The following is a 19347-nucleotide window of genomic DNA, read 5'->3' on the forward strand; positions in this document are numbered from 1 at the left end:
GCCCCATAGCGTTTCCAAGGAGCAGCTGGTGGATTCGAACTGCCGACCTTTTGGTTAGCAGCTGTAGCTCTTAACCACTACGCAACCAGGATTTCTCCCTATGCCTATAGACATGTAAATATAGATTATCTGTAGATTTAGATATATAAGGTTCTGGGTTTGGGAGCTTTCTTTTGTTTTTATTTTAAAATGAGGTCATGCTACAATGTAAGTTGATTTTTTATTTCCTTAACGTATTGGTAGACTCCTTTTCACATCAGTAATATTGATCCTTTTTAATGTCTGAATAATTTCATCATACAGATAATTTACTTAATGTTTTCCTTTTTAAAACCAAACCAAACCCTGTGCCATCATGTTGATTCCAACTCATAGCTATTGCAACAGTTTACATAAGTGATTATACGTGTGCTCCGGTATTTCTGTAGAATAGTTTCCTAGATATTAGATTGATAGATCACAGAGTACACACATTGAAAATTTTGATATATACTGCCAAAGTGCCCTCTAGAAAGGAGAATGAATTACTGATTTATAATCCTTTAACAATATATGTGTGTCAGTATTGGATAATATCATTTTGCCGATCAGAGAAGTAAAAATAGCATTTCATTGTTGTTTTAATTTTTATTAGTAACATCAAGCAACTTTTTGGAAACTTATTTTCCTTTTGTATTTTGTCTGTAAATTTTATGTACATTTCCTTTGTTCATCATTTTATAGGATTGTTTGTTATTGATTTGTGGGAACTCTTTTATTTATTGTGATATTATTTAACATGAAAGTTATCAAGTTTTTTAAAGACCCAGTATATAATCAATTTTTTCATACTCCTTTTGAGTATGGAAAATTACTGTCAGTCTGAGGGTAAAACTTCAATTGGTTTTGAGAAAATTTGGGAGATTGAAAGGCAGAGGAAGAAATAAAAGCATTCTAAAGACTTTATTTTGTCTGACATAGATAGATAAATAAAAATTTAAAAAGTGGATAAAAATTTAAGGCTAATTACTTACAGGATAAAAATAGTTTGTGAACATCTAAAACTACTTAGAGGGAACAAAAGGAACCAGGAAAAATCTATTCAGCAAAAAGAAGGGGGAAAAAAAAAACACTCAGAGAATACCAAACATAAAACAATTCTGCTATCTAATCCCATGTGTGGGAGTAACAGACTTCTCTGACGTGCTAAAATGTTTTTACCGTCTATTCTTTCTGTCAATGTATTTATGGTGAGTCTTACGGAACCTTATGAGATAGGCAAAAACTGCCGTACTTATCTCACTTCTCTTCTCTCCTGGGGCCCCAAAGGCCATATTGAAATCCTCTGAATAAGAGCTCTGTCTTTGCGGCTGTCTCCTAGAAAGTAGGATCTATAACCAGCAGCTCTCAGCTGGCCCAGATGCTCAGGCAGTCCTTCAGTTAATCTCCCTGTCTTCCATTTTTCAGCCTGTTCTGGCTCCTTTCTCAGCTCCAGATTTTGATCTCAATTCTTACAGTGCCGTCCCCATAACTATGTTAGATTTGGGGTTCCTTGGCTCTGTTTTGCTTCATCAGGATAATCCTGTCTGCTTCATATTTTCAAAGAAATTCCTTTAAAAAAGGTCTGACCTACTAAATGGTGTAATTAACTGTTTTCTATTGCAGCTTTTTTTTTTTAATTTTATTGTTTTAATAGGTTATATATCTCATTATTGTATTGGAGGACAGAAGATAAACACACGGGGTCAAGCCATCATACTAAATTAAAAGTCTATATATTCTCTGTTGTTTTTTGTTTGTTTTTAATCAAAGCTCTGGAAGCAAACAGTTTCTTAAATTTTACAAGGCTTGTTAGAAAAAATGGTGGTTCCCAAATTTCTCTCCCCTGTTCCCTCTTACCCAGAGCTGATTCTTTGGGTCTTTTCTGCCGTATCTCCAAATCACGGCTTTGTATTGCTACTTCTTCACTTTTCAGTTTGAGGCATTAGCTACTGACCTCCCACTAGGGAAGATGAGAATCCACTCCTGCCTTATCCACTTGCCCCCACCACATGCAGGCATTCTTCCCACCCCTGTCATTAGTTACGTGTAATTTTGGTCAAATCTATGTTCAGTGTTGACATTACGATACCTATGTTTGCCCTTCTGAGTTGAGTCATGTAGTAAACTATGATTGCTTTCCCACTAAACTTTGTTTTTTCTTGTTTTTTGTTTTATTGTGGTAAAATACATATAACAAAAAAATTCCCATTTTAACTGTACAATTCGGTGACACTAATTACATCCACCATGTTCGGCAGCCATCACAACTATCCATTTCCAAGATTTCCATCATCCCAAAGAAAAACTCAGTGCCCCTTCAGCAAGAATTTCCCATCCCTCACCCTCCTAGCCCCTGGTAACCACTTATAGACTTTTGCCTCTGTGGATTTGCCTATTCTAGGTATTTCATATGCCTGGGATCATACAGTATTTGTCCTTTTGAGTGTGACTTATTTCACTTAGTGTAATGTTTTGCTAAATTTTCTCCCCTGGTATTAATAATTATTGGCTTTTTCATTAGTAATTTTCCATTTACTGTACTTATAAGTCCATGCTGAATTCTTTGCCAGTTTTCTAACTCTCTTCCCACCCATTCACTGCATCAAATATTCTACCACTTTCATCTTCTTGATGAAATCTCTCCCTGACCCTCCTGGCCTGCTATCCTTTGAACTACTCAGTTCTCACCCTGAGATCTTCCTTCACCATCGTCCTGGGGATTTCACTGGCCTCTCTTCCGTGTCAGATTCCTGTTTCTTATAGCCCGTATCTTCCTATTTCTTGGTTTACTCCCTCATCTGGTGGAGCACAGGGAGGCTATGTGGGAGAAAAGAATTTTGAAACTTTGGTTCCTGAAACTCTTTACTTTACTCTTATGCTTGACTGAGAGTTTGGTTGAATTTCTTTTTATATTCTTCATATTATAAATTACAGAAAAACATTTTACGTCACAAAAGAAAGCAATAGTTACATGAAAAAAATCAATTAACATTTTCCTAAATGTAAACACCCAAACTTTGAATCTCAAGGATCAGTGCCTTCTGCTTTTCCTCAAGATGTCTGAAAATACACAACTCTTAAATTCCAAGTAGGTGAATTTAACATTTCTTATTTTTTTTTTAAATAGGGATCCATCTGTCACGACTATTTGGCAGCCACATGCTGTTCTCAGTGTTCTCTTTGCCAGCTCAAGAGAGACATCAACCGAAGGAGAGCCATGAATGCTTTCTAAACAGCTAATGGTGAGTCAGTGCAAACATTCCTCCCAGAATCTGTGGATATTTAGAAATACAATTAAGGACTTTGTAAATTATTCATTGTTTTGGATAACAATTCAGTAATAACTTAAGTGAGTGAGGGCTTATAACTCTTGGAAAATACATTAAAAATTTTTTTTTTATTTATTTAGCGAATAATGTACCAAGTATGTAGTGCTAGGCAAGACATTGCTGGCTGTTGTGAGGAACAAAAATAAACAAGCTGGTCTCCTTGCCCTTAAAGTCTTTAAACTCAAAACGAGGAATTAGACAAGTCCCTAATAAAGGGCAGAGTTTGACTAATGCCTTTAGACACAATATTATGCTATGTTCAGAGGAGGAAAAGATTGCCGCCTGTGAAATGCACAGGTGAAAATGATTTGAAAAAAGTGATTTTCAATTCTAAGGAAGAGGTGTTTATCAGGACCCCAACAGGAAACAGGTGAAACTCAAATTATGATCTCAAGAATTTAATAAAGACTACTTTAAAATTTTTTTTTTTTTTTTTTACTTACAAAGGGGCCCTGGTGGCACAGTAGTTAAGTATTCGGCTGCTAACCAAAAGGTCAACAGTTTGAATCTATCAGCCACAAATTGGAAACCCTATAGGGCATTCTGTCCTATAGGGTCATTATAAGTTGGAATTAATTCCACAGGAATGGGTTTGGTTGTGCTTTACTTACAAAGTAAGTGGTAGTTGAACGGGTATGACAAGGGCTGGTACAGTAACTTGGCTAGTGACAGCAAAGCAGTTACCACCCCTAAAGCCAAAAGAAGGGAGCAGTTTCCAAAACCTCAAAGGAAAGAGTTAGGTAAAGAAGATTTCCCTGAAAGGAGCAGTAGCCTCTCAATAGAGAGACATAGGCAGCCTGAGGCAACCCCATAAAAGGAGCTACAGGGAAAAAATAGCCTGACCTCACTCTCTGCTGGGCTTCTCATTGGCCAAACCCACCAGGAAGGCAGAGGGCAGGGAAAATTGCTACAGATAACAGGCCAGCCTTCTCCTAGGACAGAGAGGAGAGTGGACAAGGGTGAGTGGGCTAGGTGAAGTGAAGAGATCTCTGGCACAAGATGTGACTTTAATTAATAGAAATGGGATGTTGCTTCTAATCAGGAACATTGGGGAAATTGCAGAGGAAATAAGAAAGAAAGGAAAAATAAAAAGTTTTTTTCTGAGCTTAGGTCCAACTTGGCTGGAGCATATGGTTAAAGCAGGAAATGATGAGAAATAAAAGATTTTTAAAAAGTGAGTTGAGGCCTTGTCATGCAATGTGTGAAAATAGGCTACTTGTTAGGTAAGCAACAGGAAGGTATTGAAGCCTTTAAGTAAGGGAGAAACATGGATAGAGCTATACCCTAGAAAAATTAATCCAGTATTGGTATATAGCACAGACTGAACAGGGGAAGGCCAGAAGCAAAGGGGTAGAATTAAATTGCCACAGTAATTCTTATTTAAATAAATACATGAAAGGATATGGATAAAATATCTTCCCACACTCACATAATAGTGAGCCCTGACATCTGATTTTTTTTTTTTTAATCTCCGGGAATTTATCTCCCTAAATCTTTAAAGTGAAGAGGACTTGAAGCATTTACTAATGAAGATCAAAGACCACAACCTTCAGTATGGATTGCACCTCAACATAAAGAAAACAGAAATCCTCACAACTGGACCAATGAGCAACATCATGATAAATGGAGAAAAGATTGAAGTTGTCAAGGATTTCATTTTACTTGGATCCACAATCAACACCCATGGAAGCAGCAGTCAAGAAATCAAAAGACACATGGCATTGGGTAAATCTGCTGCAAAGGACCTCTTCAAAGTTTTGAAGAGCAAAGATGTCACCCTGAAGACTAAGGTGTGCCTGACCCAAACCATGGTATTTTCAATCACATCATATGCATGTGAAAGATGGAATATGAATAAGGAAGACCAAAGAAGAGTTGACGCCTTTGAACTGTGTTGTTGGCGAAGAATATTGAATATACCATGGACTGCCAAAAGAACGAACAAGTCTGTCTTGGAAGAAGTGCGGCCAGAATGTTCCTTAGAAGCAAGAATGGGGATACTGCGTCTTACATACTTTGGACATGTTGTCAGAAGGGAGAAGGACATCACGCTTGGCAGAGTACAGGGTCAGCGGAAAAGAAGAAGACCCTCAACGAGGTGGATTGACACAGTGGCTGCAACAATGAGCTCAAGCATAACAACAATTTTGGGGATGGCGCAGGATCAGGCAGTGTTTCATTCTGTTGTGCGTAGGGTCACTATGAGTTGGAACCTACTCGACGGCACCTAACAACAACAAATCTTTTAATAGGTTTGATGTAAAATGTCCTGGTAGTCCTGACTGCTGAAATCAACTCGGACCCTACATTATTTACTGACAATGAAACGTTAAATATACAAATATCTGGAATGGGAGAATCAAGAGACAAGGAACCGAGAATAACATGATTTATGTTAAAAACAGAATGAGACAAAGGGACACAGGAGCCATCTGAAAAAGTTCCCAACAGCCCAAACTGGAACAATTTGAGCAACAAAATAGAGTAGCATTGAATTATAGCACAAAGCATGAAATAAATATCCTTGAGTTCATACTGACATAAATAAATGATCAAATAAATGAGGAGAATAAACACATCTCTTATACAGGAAAATTTCAAATAATTTACGGAGATACTCCACCCTCAAGGAGGAGGAACCTGAATCCTCACTGCTTAAGTGTGTGCTATGCACAGTGACTTCCTTCTAAAGAGTATGGCAGGGAAGGCTGGGGCTGAAAAAAAGTGACTTTACAATGGAGAAACCTGACAAACCTACCTCAGCCAGGTGATCAGAGCTGACATCATCCATAACTCATGTTGTTAGCATAAACCCTTGATACGATATGATGAGAATGGCATTTTACCTCTGTGGTCTTCCTCCAAAAACCCACTAATTCCGGTCTAACCATGAAAAAAACATCAGACAAACCCAAAGTGAAGTACACGCTACAAACTGCCTCACCAGCACTCCTAAAAATTGTCAAGGGCATCAAAAACAAGGGAAGTCTGAGAAACTCATAATTTCTTAGAACTGTAAGGAAACACACAACTAAATGTAATATGGTGTCCTGGATGGATCCTGGAACAAGTAAAAACTAAAGAAATCTGTATCGACGTTGGTTCATTAGTGTAACAAACTTACCACAGTAAGACATTAATGATAGGGGAGACTGGGAGCAGGGTATATGAGAACTCTGAGCTATTTTTACAGCTTTTCTGTAACTCTAAAATGATTCTAAAATTGAGTTTATAAAATATAAAAATGTGTATTGATAAAAGTCATACCTATGCTTTGTGTATCCCTAACAGGCAGAAAACTCTTACTGAAGCAACTAAAATCAGCAGACACCTCTTCAGCTTGAGCACTTCTCCAGCTTTTGCAACTGAAATTTGATGAACAAGTTTCATCACAACTGATGGGAGAAAAATCACATTTTTTACTTGTCTTAAATGAATGCTGCCCCTTATTTGTGCTAAATGGTCCACCTTAGTTTTCTCTCACTTTCATGCTATCCAATTTTCTGGCTTATAAATTTTGAAGATTGCGTTTGAAATATAAACCAAATAAAAGATTTTGTAACAAGATTCTTCATACTTCCTTACTCTCATTAAAATGGCCTTGTGTCATTAGCTGACTTTAAGGCTCAGTCTCAAAATCTCATAATTTGATTTCGCAGCTGGAGACCTTGGTTCATAAGCAACTTTCTTGTTCTCATCTAAGAACATTAAGGGAGAAAATAAAAAGACTACAGATGACTATTCCGGAACAATTATGGGACATTTAGTTAACGCATTTGCTCCTTTTCACGTTACCTACAATTACTGTAAATGCTGAGGAAGCAAGTCTTTATTCAAACAACACAGTATACCCTGCTTCCAAACTTCTAAGACTAAGGGTTTGTTGGGTTGTTATTTTCTTTTCCTTAAATGCAATAATACAGATAAAGCACTTTAAAGGGTTCCTGGCACATAGCACTCAGCAAATGTCATTATCATCATTATTACTGCAATTTTGAAAATGTACGGTGTTCATGAGCCACTGCTTAGATAAATTACTTGAATCTTAAATCAAAAGTTAGTGTTAGAATAAATGACGGTTTAAAAACAATCTGGTTGATTTAATGATTTCATCAGCCTACTGCTTTTCTTGGAGATTCATTGGATTCAAAGTTTATATAAAGTCCAAGTTTATAAAAAACATTATTCTTTTGCTACTACAAAACAATGGTGCTTATGGTTTTCCTGAAAGCATCACCAGGTCTTTTCACTTTGTAGTCCCCGATTTTTTTAAATGTTGTAGAAGCTCATAGTTCTTGTAACTATCAGTTGATTAATGTGTTGATCGGAATTCATTATTGGATAATACTGAATGTGCTTGACAAAACAGTTTCATTACAAGCGTCATTAAGCACTTATAACTGTTCGAAAGAAATTACTATACAAACTAGTACTTCTTAGGGAAATACATTCCATGTGGACTGTAAATCAGGAAACCTAGTTTCTAGTGTGGGCTCTGCACTTAACTAGCTGAATGTCTTAAAAAGAACAAACGTGATGGATGTTAGGTTGTTGTTAAGTGCCATGGAGTCAGTTCTGACTATGCAGAACAGAACAAAACACTCCCCATTCCTGTGCCATCCTCACAATCTCTGCTATGTTTGAGCCCATCGTTGCAGCCACTGTGTCAGTCCATCTGGCTGATGACCTTCCTCTTTTTAATTGATCCTCTACTTTATCAAGCATGATGTCCTTCTCAGGGACTGGTCCCTCCTGACAACATATTTAAAGTACTGGAAACTAAGTCTCTCCATCTTCACTTTCAAGAACCACTCTGGTTGTATTTCTTCCAAGACAGATTTGTTTGTTCTTCTAGCAGTCCATGGTATATTCAATATTCTTTAACAACATCATAATTCAAAGGCGTCAATTCTTCTTCAGTTTTTCTTATTTGTTGTCCAACTTTTGCATGCCTATGAGACAACTGAAAATATCACGGCTTAGGTCAGATGCACCTTAGTCCTCATGGGTGTGAAACGCTTTGTAAACTATAAAGCACCAACAAAAGTCGTTAATATTGTTAACTCAGTATAAAATTCAGCCTGAATATTGAGTAATTTTCAATGTAACTGGATACATTTGAAGTTGGGTGGTGAGGGACTGTGTCTTGAAAACTGGGAATTTCTGTTGCTGTTGTGCTCGAGTGCCTTTGATTCTGACTCTTAGTGATCCTGTATGAGAGAGTAAAACTGCTCCATAGGATTTCCCAAAAGATCAGCAGTTTAAGTCCACCAGCTGCTCTTTGGAAACCATATTGTGCAGTTCTACTCTGTCTATAGGGTTGCTGAGTTGGAATCAACTCGATGGCAATGGGTTTGGTTTTGGTGGGTTTAATCTTTACTGGAGCAGATAAAACCGAAAACTAAACCCATTGCCGTCGAGTCTGGTCCGACTCATAGTGACCCTATCGAACAGAGTACAACTGCCCCATAGAGTTTCCAAGGAGCATCTGGTGGATTCGAACTGACAACCTTTAGGTTAGCAGCCATAGCTCTTAACCACTATGCCACCAGGAGCAGATAGCCTGGTCTTTTCTCCCATGGAGCTGCTGGTGGGTTCAGACTATTGACCTTGAGCTTAGCAGCCAAGGGCTTAACCATTTTGCCACCACAGCTCCTTTGGAAATTTCTAGTCCCCGATTAAAAAAGAATTTTCTTAAGATTAATAAGAGGTAACACTTACATACCACTTATTATATGCCAGGTACTATTCCAAGCACCTTATTATAAATATTTACTCATTTCATCACCCCAAAATCTTACTGAATTCTGTAAACACTGTCAACACTCTCCCTTCTCAACCTTGGGTTCCTTATTACCAGCTTTCCTGTTCCCTCCTACCTTCTAGTCCTTGCCCCAGGGATGGTGTGCCACTTCAGTCTCCCTTTGTTTTATGGGCCTGTCCAATATTTGGCTAAAAGGTGAACCTCAGGAGTGACCTCATTACTGAGCTAAAATGGTGTCTGGAGGCCATACTCTCAGGGTTTCTCCAGTCTCTGTCAGACCAGTAAGTCTGGTCTTTTTTTGTGAGTTAGAATTTTGTTTCACATTTTTCTCCAGCTCTGTCCGGGACCCTCTATTGTGATCCCTGTTAGAGCAGTCAGTGGTGGTAGCTAGGCACCCTCTAGTCATACTGAACTCAGTCTGGTGGAGGCCGTGACAGATGTGGCAGATTAGTCCTTTGGACTAATCTTTCCTTTGTATCTTTAGTTTTCTTCATTCTTCCTTGCTCCCAAAAGGGTTAGACCAGTGGAGTATCCTAGACTGCCATTCACAGGATTTTAAGACCCCAGACACTATGCACCAAAGTAGTATGCAGAACATTTTCTTTATAAACTATGTTATGCCAATTGAGCTACATGTTCCCTGAGACTATGGTCCCTACAGCCTTCAGCCCAGCAATTTGGATGTATCTACAGAGCTTCCATGACCTTGCCATGGACACATTGTGCTGGCTTCCCCAGTATTGCATACTGTCTGACCCTTCATCAGATCTACCCCTTATCTGTTGTCTATTTACTGTTTTTCCATTCCCAACCCTCCCCTCCTTCGTAACAATCAAAGATAGTTTTTTTTTGTTTGTAAACCATTTCATGAGTTTTTTTTACAGTAGTGGCCTCATACAATTTTTGTGCTTTCGTGATTGACTTACTTTACTCAGCATAATGCCCCCTAGATTCATCCGTTATGAGATGCTTCGCAGGTTCGTCATTGTTCTTTATCGTTGAGTAGTACTCCATTGTGTGTATGTACCACAGTTTGTTTATCCATTTATCTGTTGAAGGACATCTAGGTTGTTTCCATCTTTTTGCTATTGTGAACAATGCTGCAATGAACATAGGTGTGCATATGTCTATTCGTGTGACGACTCTTATTTCTCTAGGATATATTCCTAGGACTGGGATTGCTGGATCATGTGGTATTTCTATGTCTAGCTTTCTAAAGAAGTGCCATATTGTTTTCCAAAATAGTTGTAACATTTTGCATTCCCACAAGCAGCACATGAGAGTTCCAATCAACCCACAGCCTCTCCAACATTTGTTATGTCCTGTTTTTCTGATTCATATGGGTAATGCCAGGGTGAAATGATATCTCATTGTGGTTTTGATTTGTATTTTTCTAATGGTTAGTGATCCCCAGCATTTCCTCACGTGTCTGTTGTCCTCTTGCATGCCTTCTTTGATAAAGTGTCTGTTCATTTCCTTTTCCCATTTTTTTAATTGGATTATTTGTCTTTTTGTTGTAGAGGTGTTGGATTTTCTTGTAGATTTTAGAGATTAGATCTTTGTCTGATTTATAATAGCCAAAAATTTATTTCCAGTCTGCAGGTTCTCTTTTTACTCTTTTGGTGAAGTATTTTGATGAGCATGAGTGTTTAATTTTTAGAAGATCCCAGCTGTCTAGCTTATCTTCTGGAGTTTGTGTGTTGTTGGTTGTGGTTTGTATCCTGTTAATGCTGTGTATTAGGGCTTCTAGCATTGATCCTATTTTTTCTTCTATGAACTTCATAGTTTTGGGCTTTATATTTAGGTCTTTGATCCATTTTGAATTAGTTTTTGTATGTGGTGTGAGGTATGGGTCCTGTTTCATTTTTTTTTTTGCAGATGGACATCCAGTTTTGGCAGCACCATTTGTTAAAAGGCTGTCTTTTCCCCCATTTGGGCCCTTGTCGAAGATCGGGTGACCATAGGTGGATGGATTTACATCTGGGTTCTCAATTCGCTTCCACTGGTCAATGTTTCTGTTGTACCAGTACCAGGCTGTTTGAATACTGTAGCTGTATAGTAGGTTCTGAGGTCAGGTAGTGCAAGTCCTCCTACTTTATTCTTCTTCTTCAATAGTGCTTTACTTATCCAGGGCTTCTTCCCTTTCCATATAAAGTTATTGGTATTTGAATGAGGATTGCATTGTATTTGTAAATCGCTTTGGGTAGAATTGTCATTTTCACAATGTTGAGTCTACCTGTTCATGAGCATGGTATGTTTTCCCATTTATGTAGACCTCTTTTGGTTTCTCATAGTAGTGTTTTGTAGTTTTCTTTGTATAGGTCCTTTACATCCCCGGTTAGATTTATCCCTAAGTATTTTATTTCTTTAAAAAAAAAATTTTTTTTTTTTTTTTTATTTCTTTAGGAGCTATTATAAATGGTATTGTTTTTGTGGTTTCCTTTTCTTCGTTCTCTTTATCAGTATATAGAAATTCAACTGATTTTTGTAGGTTGATCTTATATCCTACTATTCCGCTGAATCTTTCTATTAGTTCCAGTAGTTTTCTTGTGGAGTCTTTTGGATTTTCTACGTATAGTATCATATCATCCGTAAGTAGGGACAGTTTAACTTCTTCATTACCAGTTTGGATGCCTTTTATTTCTTTTTCTTGCCTTATTGCTATAGCTAGAACTTTCAGCACAAAGTTAAATAGAAGTGATAAAGATCATCCTTGTCTTGTTCCTGTTCTCGAGGGGAATATTTTCAGCCTCTCTCCATTAAGAATGATGTTGGCTGTTGGTTTTGCATAGATGCCTTTTATTATGTTGAGAAATTTCCCTTCTACACCTATTTTATTGAGAGTTTTTATCAGGAATGGGTGTTGGGCTTTGTCAAATGCCTTTTCTGCATCGATTGAGATGGTCATGTGATTCTTTTCTTTCCTTTTATTTATGTGGTTTATTATGTTGATTGCTTCTTTAACGTCGAACCATCCTTGCATACCTGGTATGAATCCTACTTGGTCATGCTGTATTATTTTTTTGATATGATGCTGAATTCTGTTGAGAATTTTTGCGTCTATATTCATGAGAGATACTGGTCTATAATTTTCTTTTTTTTGTGGTGTCTTTGCCTGGTGTTGGTATCAGGGTTATGCTGGCTTCATAGAATGAATTCAGAAGTATCCCCTCCTTTCTGTTCTGAAATAGTTTGAGTAAAAAAAAAAAAAAAAGTATAATCTCTTCTCTGAATATTTGGTAGAATTCTCCAGTGAAGCCATCTGGGCCAGGGTTTTCTTCTCGTTGGGAGTCTTTTTTTACCTTTTCAATCTTTTATGAGTCTGTTAAGATTTTCAACATCATTTTGTGTTAGTTTGGGTAGGTAGTGTGTTTCTAGAGATTTGTCCATTTCCTCTAGGTTTTCAAATTTGTTGGAGTACAGTTTTTCATAATACTGTCTTATGATCCTTTTTATTTTGGTTGGATCTATTGTAATGTCCCCCATTTCATTCCTTATTTGGGTTATTCCCATCCTCTCCTGTTTTTCTTTTGTCAATTTGGCCTGTGGCTCATCAATTTTATTGATCCTTTCAAAGAACCAACTTTGGGTTTTGTTGATTCTTTCTATTGTTTTTCTATTCTCTATTTCATTTATTTCTGCTCTGATCTTTATTATTTCCTTTCTTATGGTAGCTGTGGGCCTTTTTTGCTGTTCTTTTTCTATTTGTTCAAGTTGTGTAGCTAATGCTTTGATTTTGCCCCATCTTCTTTTTTGCAGTGTGCATCTATTGCTATAAATTGACCTCTGAGGACTGCTTTTGCTGTGTCCCAAAGGTTTTGATATGATGTGTTTTCATTCTTATTTGATTCTAGGAATTTTTTATTCCATCTCTGGTTTCTTCTATTACCCAGTGGTTTTTAAGGACAGTGTTATTCAGTTTCCATGCAATTGATTTTTTTTCCTTGCTCTTCCTATTGTTAATTTCTACTTTGATAGCATTGTGGTCAGAGAAGATATTTTGTATTATCTCTGTGTTTTGGATTTTTTTGATGGCTGCTCTACGGCCTAAGATGTACTGTATTCTGGAGAATGTTCCATGTGTGTGGGAAAAACATGTCTACTTTGCAGCTGTTGGGTGGGGTGTTTTATATATGTCTATGAGGTCAAGTTGGCTGATCGTGCCCTTTAGCTCTTCTGTATCTTTGCTGAGTTTCTTTCTAGATGTCCCGTCCTTTACCGGGAGTGGTGTGTTGAAGTCTCCTACTATTATTGTGGAACTGTCAATTTCTGTTTTCAGTGCCGTTAGAGTTTGTTTTATGTATTTTGGAGCCCTGTCATTGGGTGTGTAGATGTTTATTATGGTTAAGCCTTCATGGTGGATTGTCCCTTTAATCATTATATAGTGCACTTCTTTGTCTTTTATGGTGAATTTTGTTTCAAAGTCTATCTTATCTGAGATGAGTATTGCCGTTCCTGCTCTTCTTTGGAAGTTATTTGCTTGATATATTTTTTTCCATCTGTTGATTTAATAAATCTACATCTTTGTTTCTAAGGTGTGTCTCTTGTAGACAGCATATTGATGGATCATTTTTTTCTTTTTTAATCCGTTGTGTCACTCTCTATCTCTTTATGGATGAATTTAGGCCATTTACATTCAGTGTGATTATTGATGGGTGTGAGTTTATTGCGGTCATTTCATAGTCTTTTTTGTACTGCTGACATTTTCTTTGTTCCTCTTACTCGCCTATGCTGAATTTCTTTTGTTTGTGGATTTCTTTTTCATTTCTTTTGTTTTTATAGATTTTGTTTTTATTGAGACCTTATGTATTTCTTCTTTATTTTGATGAATAGGTTTGCTAACTTTCTTTGTGGTTACCTTGAAATTTACCCTTATCTTCCTAGGTTTTAGCCAGTCTATTATTACTTGGTATTGCCTTGCCTTCCTCTCCATTAGAAAGTTCTATACCTACACCGTTTATTCCCTCTTTTATTGTCCTCACATTGTTGTCATTTACAGATTAACTTCTCTGGCTCCCTGTTGTAATTCTTTTGATTTTGGATAGTCCTTGAGAGTTCATTTCCTAGGTTGGTATCTGGCTGGTACAATCTTGTTTCCTAGATTCAGGCTGTGGTCTGATGTTGTTTGTTCTCAGACTGAAGGACTCTTTTTAATAATTCTCGTAAGTTTGATTTGGATTTTACATTTTCCCTTAATTTCTGTTTATCTGGAAATGTCCTAATTTCACCATCATATTTGAATATTTTGCAGGATATGTTATTCTTGGTTGGCAATTTTTTTCTTTCAAAGTTTTATATATGTTATCCCATTATCTTCTTGCCTGCGTGGTTTCTGCCAAATATTCAGAGCTTAGTCTATTATTTCTCCTCTGTGTGTGACTTTTTGTTTTTCTCGAGCTGCCCTCAGGAATTTTTCTTTGTCTTTGGTTTTCACGAGAGTGATTATGATATGCCTTGATGATTTTCTTTTGGGATCTATCCTATATGGGGTTCATTGAGATTTTTGGATGGTCAGCTTTTCATGTTTCATGATATTAGGAAAGTTTTCTGTCAGGAGTTCTTCAATGATCCTCTCTGTGTTTTCTGTTTCCTCCTCCTCTTCTGGAACTCCGATCACTCATAAGTTTTTGCTTTTGATTGTATCCCACATAATTCTCAGGGTTTCTTCATTTTTGTTCATTCTTTTTTCTGATTTTTCCTCAAATAGAGTTGTATACAAGTGTTTGTCTTCAATTTTGCTGATCCTGTCTCCCATCATTTCAAACCTGCTCTTCAGACCTTTTATGACACTGTCTATTTCTGAAATCTTGTTGCTTATCTTTGGGATTTCTAGTTGTTGTTTTTTTATGATTTCTAGTTGTAAATTTATTTTGGTATTTTGTTCCTGTATTATTTTTCTGAATTCTTCCTTTTTTAAATCTTTGTCTGTATTTTTCATGAAATTGTCTGCCTTTTCTACGAATTTGTCTATTTCTTACTTATTTTTATCTGCTTTTTGCTTCAATTCTTAGATAGCTCTAAATATTAGAGATTTGATTTCCCTATCAGGTAGTTTTAGTGCCTTTTCTTCTACTGGAAAGTCATCTGATGTTTTATTTTGGAAGCCTACTGGAACTGTCCTCTCCTTTTTTTTTTTTTTTTTTTTATGTTTTGATATTGTCTGCTGTCTTTGGGACATTCAGTAGTTATTTTATTCGTTTATTGATTGTAGATTTGTTTATTTTGTCCTGCTTTTTTGTTTTATTTGTTTATGTCTGAGCAGGAGGGCTGTGCATTCTTTGTTGTTTACTTGTCTATGGTCATGATACTTTTCACCCCTTTGTTCAATAGGCAGGTCCAGTAGCTCACCTATGGTACATCAAGGCAGGTCCAGCTGAATGGAAGGGGCTGGAATGGGTTGTTTGTGTCATGTACTAGGGCCAACAGGGCCAGGAATCAGTGTTGGGCAGGTTCTGGTAGGCTGTGCCTGTGCTGCTTGGGGTATGATGTTCACTGCACAGTGTGGGTAGGCAGGAAGGTGGTGCGAGGTTGTGATGTGTGGAGCTAATATGGGTATGGGAAAGAGGAGAGAGAAACAGGAGCCAAAAAAAAAAAAAATGCTAAGGGAGCTTACTGTTGGAGTGGAGAGATGAGAAACTGAGAAATGGAGAAAAACAAAAAGTTAAATTAAAAAGAGGGAAAAAGAAAAAATAACTGGGATAAAAATTTAGAAGAGGAAAAAAAGAAAAGAAAAGCCCCCAGGGATCCCACAGGTGTGGCTGCAAAGACTTGAGAAATTGCTCCCATACTGGGCAGTATAACCTGCCTATGGGGGTACAGATGTCATATGGTGCCAGGTATTCAGGAGACAGGAAAAGAAGGTGAGTATAAAGAGATGAGAACTGAGAAATGAAGAAAAACAGAAAGGAAAAAAGAGAAAAAGAAATATCCCCAGGAATGCCACCTACGCAGCTGCTCAGATTGGAGGAGTGACTCCTAAGCCATGCAGTGTAGCCCTGCTAGAAGAGGATCCCAAGCCATGAAAAGAAAAAGAAAACAAACAAATAAACAAAACGAAGCAAAAAAAACAACCCCAGGGATCCCACTGAGTGGTGTTGCAGGCCAGGAGAGTGGTTCCCCAGTCAAGTGGTGCTTCACAGCCTTTCAAGAGGAAGCAAAGATGGCACATCAAGAAAGGTGTTCAGTGAGAAGAGGGAAACGTGGTCAGGGGCACAGAAGAAACCAAAAGAAAAAGAAAAAAGCAACAAATACAAAAAAAAAACCTCCCTGACAAATGGCACTCAGAGCCAGCCAGTGTGAGCAGGGTGAATCCAAGCAGCCCAGAGCCAAAGCAGTTGCCCCCGGGCCAAAAGACTACCACTGGTGGGAAGTAGAGGATGGTGGGGGAGAAAAGAGGGTGTTAGGAAAGCTTATATCACTGGTTACTTGGTACCCTGTCTCCTGCTGGGAACTTCGTAAAGCTGCTTTCCCGTACTCCCTCTCCACTGATCTCTGCTGGGGTGGGGCGAATCCCAGCTGCTTGGATGCTGCACTTCCCGGACCACCAACCCACTGCAGGCAGCCAGGAAGCACAGAGGTAATGCAGTGGGGAGAGGATGGGGGGTGGGAAGGTGTGGATCGCTGGTTACCAGGTGCTCTGTCTCCTGCTAAGAGCTCCATGAAGCTGCTTTCCTGCCCTCCCTGCCCACCAATCTCCTTTAGCAGTCCAAGATTGCGAATCCATGCTGTGTTAGCTAATAGAGGACCTCCGCCTGTATGTCTCCTCACTCTCTGCTCTCCGTCAGTTTCTTACTCTATTCAGTGCTTGGCTGAGTTCTTTATTTCTTCATTTGACACTTTGGGTTCCAGGACTGATTTTTGTCTTTTTTTACTTAGTTTTTTAGGTCTTAGCTATGGAGGGACGGCCTAGTGCTTCTGTCTATGGTGCCACATTGGCCAGAAGTTCCTCAATCATAATACTTTTTAAAAGCATCATATACGTGCATTTTACAAAGCTAATAAAATCACAATTATTAAGCAAGTCATCCAGAATATAATGGAGAAATAGAAATACACAAGTAGTGCCCAAACTCATTCAATTCTATGGCTCATAATTTGTAGGACACACCCTCAAGCTATCCTTTAGCACTTATTGATTCTGAAATCATTCAAAAGTCTCGATCTTATTTATATGATTTCTCAAAAGCCCAGTGACTCAAACTAACTTTAAGGAAACTGGTATTCTGACAAAAGAATAGCAAACTCAGAAAGAAAAGCAAACTGATCTAAGAAAGGAAGGAAATTTTTTAAAGCTTTTTAAAAAGTATTTTTAAAATTGCTACATTTGGAGATCTTTAAGGGGATAATATTCAGTTATCTGAACATTCATTTATGTGGAATTTCTCATTTTCTCACTCTCTTTCTCCAAACACACACACACACACACACAAATTAACATTATCCATATATTTATATCTAAACATGTACTTTATTGCCCTGGGTGCTTTCAGATAAGTTAATACATTCACTGGTTTATTATTTCCTTTTTAGTGTTTTTTTTTTTTTTTTAGTGTTATTAGCTTATTTTCCGTATTTGTTAAATCAAGGCTTATGGTTAAACCCTCTTATTCTTACATTCCTATAAACCCAGTCAAGTCAATTCTGACTCATGGTGACCGCATATGTTACAGAATAGAACTGCTCCATAGGGTTTTCTTGGTTGCAATCTTCATGAAAGCAGACTGCCAGGACTTTTCTTCTGTGGCACCACTGGGTGGGTTTGAAGTGTCAACCTATAGATTAGCAGTTGAGTGAAAACCGTTTGTACCACCCAGGGACCTTTATGTCACCACAGATTACTTTAAACTAATAATATTATATTCAAAGATTACAGTGTCTCATTTACATAAATTAGTTGATAACTCTAAGTTCTAGCATACATTTGCATAGCTTTGAATCAGCAAATCTGTATTGGAAATTGCAAAGAATGGGAATTCCAGAACACTTAATTGTGCTCATGAGGAGCCTGTACATAGATCAAGAGGCAGCTGTTCAGACAGAACAAGGGGATACTAAACCCTTTGCCGTCGAGTCAATTCCGACTCAAAGCGACCCTATAGGACAGAGTAAAACTGCCCCATAGAGTTTCCAAGGAGTGCCTGTCAGATTCAAACTGCCCACCTTTTGGTTAGTAGCCATAGTTCTCAACCACTACACCACCAGGGTTTACTACATTGTTTAAAGTCAGGAAAGTTGTGTGTCAGTGTTATATCCTTTCACCACACATATTCAATCTGTATGCTAAGCAAATAATCCAAGAAGCTGGACTATATGAAGAAGAATGAGGCATCAGGATTGGAGGAACCACTCATTAGCAACCTGCGTTATGCAGGTGACACAACGCTGAAAGTGAAGAAGAATTGAAGCACTTACTGATTACGATCAAAGACCACAGCCTTCAGTATGGATTACACCTCAACATAAAGAGAACAAAAATCTTCACAACTGGACCAATAAGCCCCATCATGATAAACGGAGAAAAGGTTGAGGTTGTCAAGGATTTCGTTTTACTTGGGTCCACAATCAACACCCATGGAAGCAGTAGTCAAGAAATCAAAAGACGCATTGCACTGGGCAAATCTGCCTCAAAGGACTTCTTTAAAATGTTGAGAAGCAAAGATGTCACCTTGAAGACTAAGGTGCGCCTGACCCAAGCCATGGTATTTTCAATCATATCATATGCATGTGAAAGCTGGACAATAAATAAGGAAGACTGAGAAAGAACTGACACCTTTGAATTGCGGTGTTGGCGAAGAATGTTGAATATACCATGGAGTGCCAAAACAATGAACAAACCTGTCTTGGAAGAAGTACAGCCAGAACACTCCTTAGAAGCAAGGACGGCAAGACTGCATCTTACATACTTTGGACATGTTGTCAGGAGGGATCAGGACCTGGAGAAGGACATCATGCTTGGTAAAGTACAGGGTCAGCAGAAAAGAGGAAGACACTCAACATGATGGATTGACACAGTGACTGCAACAATGGGCTTAAGAATAACGATTGTAAGGATGGTGCAGGACCGGGCAGTGTTTCGTACTGTGGTCCACAGGGTCACCATGAGTTGACAGTGACTCCACGGGACCTAACAACAACAAGAACAGGAACTTACTTTTTCACAACAGCAATTTTAAATCAGAAATTTAAATAGTAATTTAATATTGGCATATAAAACCATCCCCAAATGCTAATTGA

The 19347-nt window shown here is 37.9% G+C and overlaps 2 protein-coding genes across 5 annotated transcripts in view; both read left to right on the top strand.

The window, feature by feature from the left end:
• HELQ (helicase, POLQ like) overlaps positions 1 to 19347 on the top strand; it is a 508107-nt gene that overhangs the window by 453507 nt on the left and 35253 nt on the right. The gene's annotated exons all lie outside the window — the stretch shown is intronic.
• The window catches only part of LOC126077021 (placenta-specific gene 8 protein-like), a 224258-nt gene that overhangs the window by 18509 nt on the left and 186402 nt on the right, over positions 1 to 19347 (top strand). For 2 of the 4 annotated variants that reach the window (XM_049885900.1, XM_049885899.1), the window contains exon 4: positions 3149 to 3263. In XM_049885900.1, the coding sequence (XP_049741857.1) occupies positions 3149 to 3253 (105 nt within the window). In that variant the 3' untranslated portion in view covers positions 3254 to 3263. The other 2 variants (XM_049885898.1, XM_049885901.1) reach the window with 2 other exon arrangements.

This window comes from Elephas maximus, chromosome 5 (genome assembly GCF_024166365.1).
Source record: "Elephas maximus indicus isolate mEleMax1 chromosome 5, mEleMax1 primary haplotype, whole genome shotgun sequence".
Taxonomy (NCBI): domain Eukaryota; kingdom Metazoa; phylum Chordata; class Mammalia; order Proboscidea; family Elephantidae; genus Elephas; species Elephas maximus.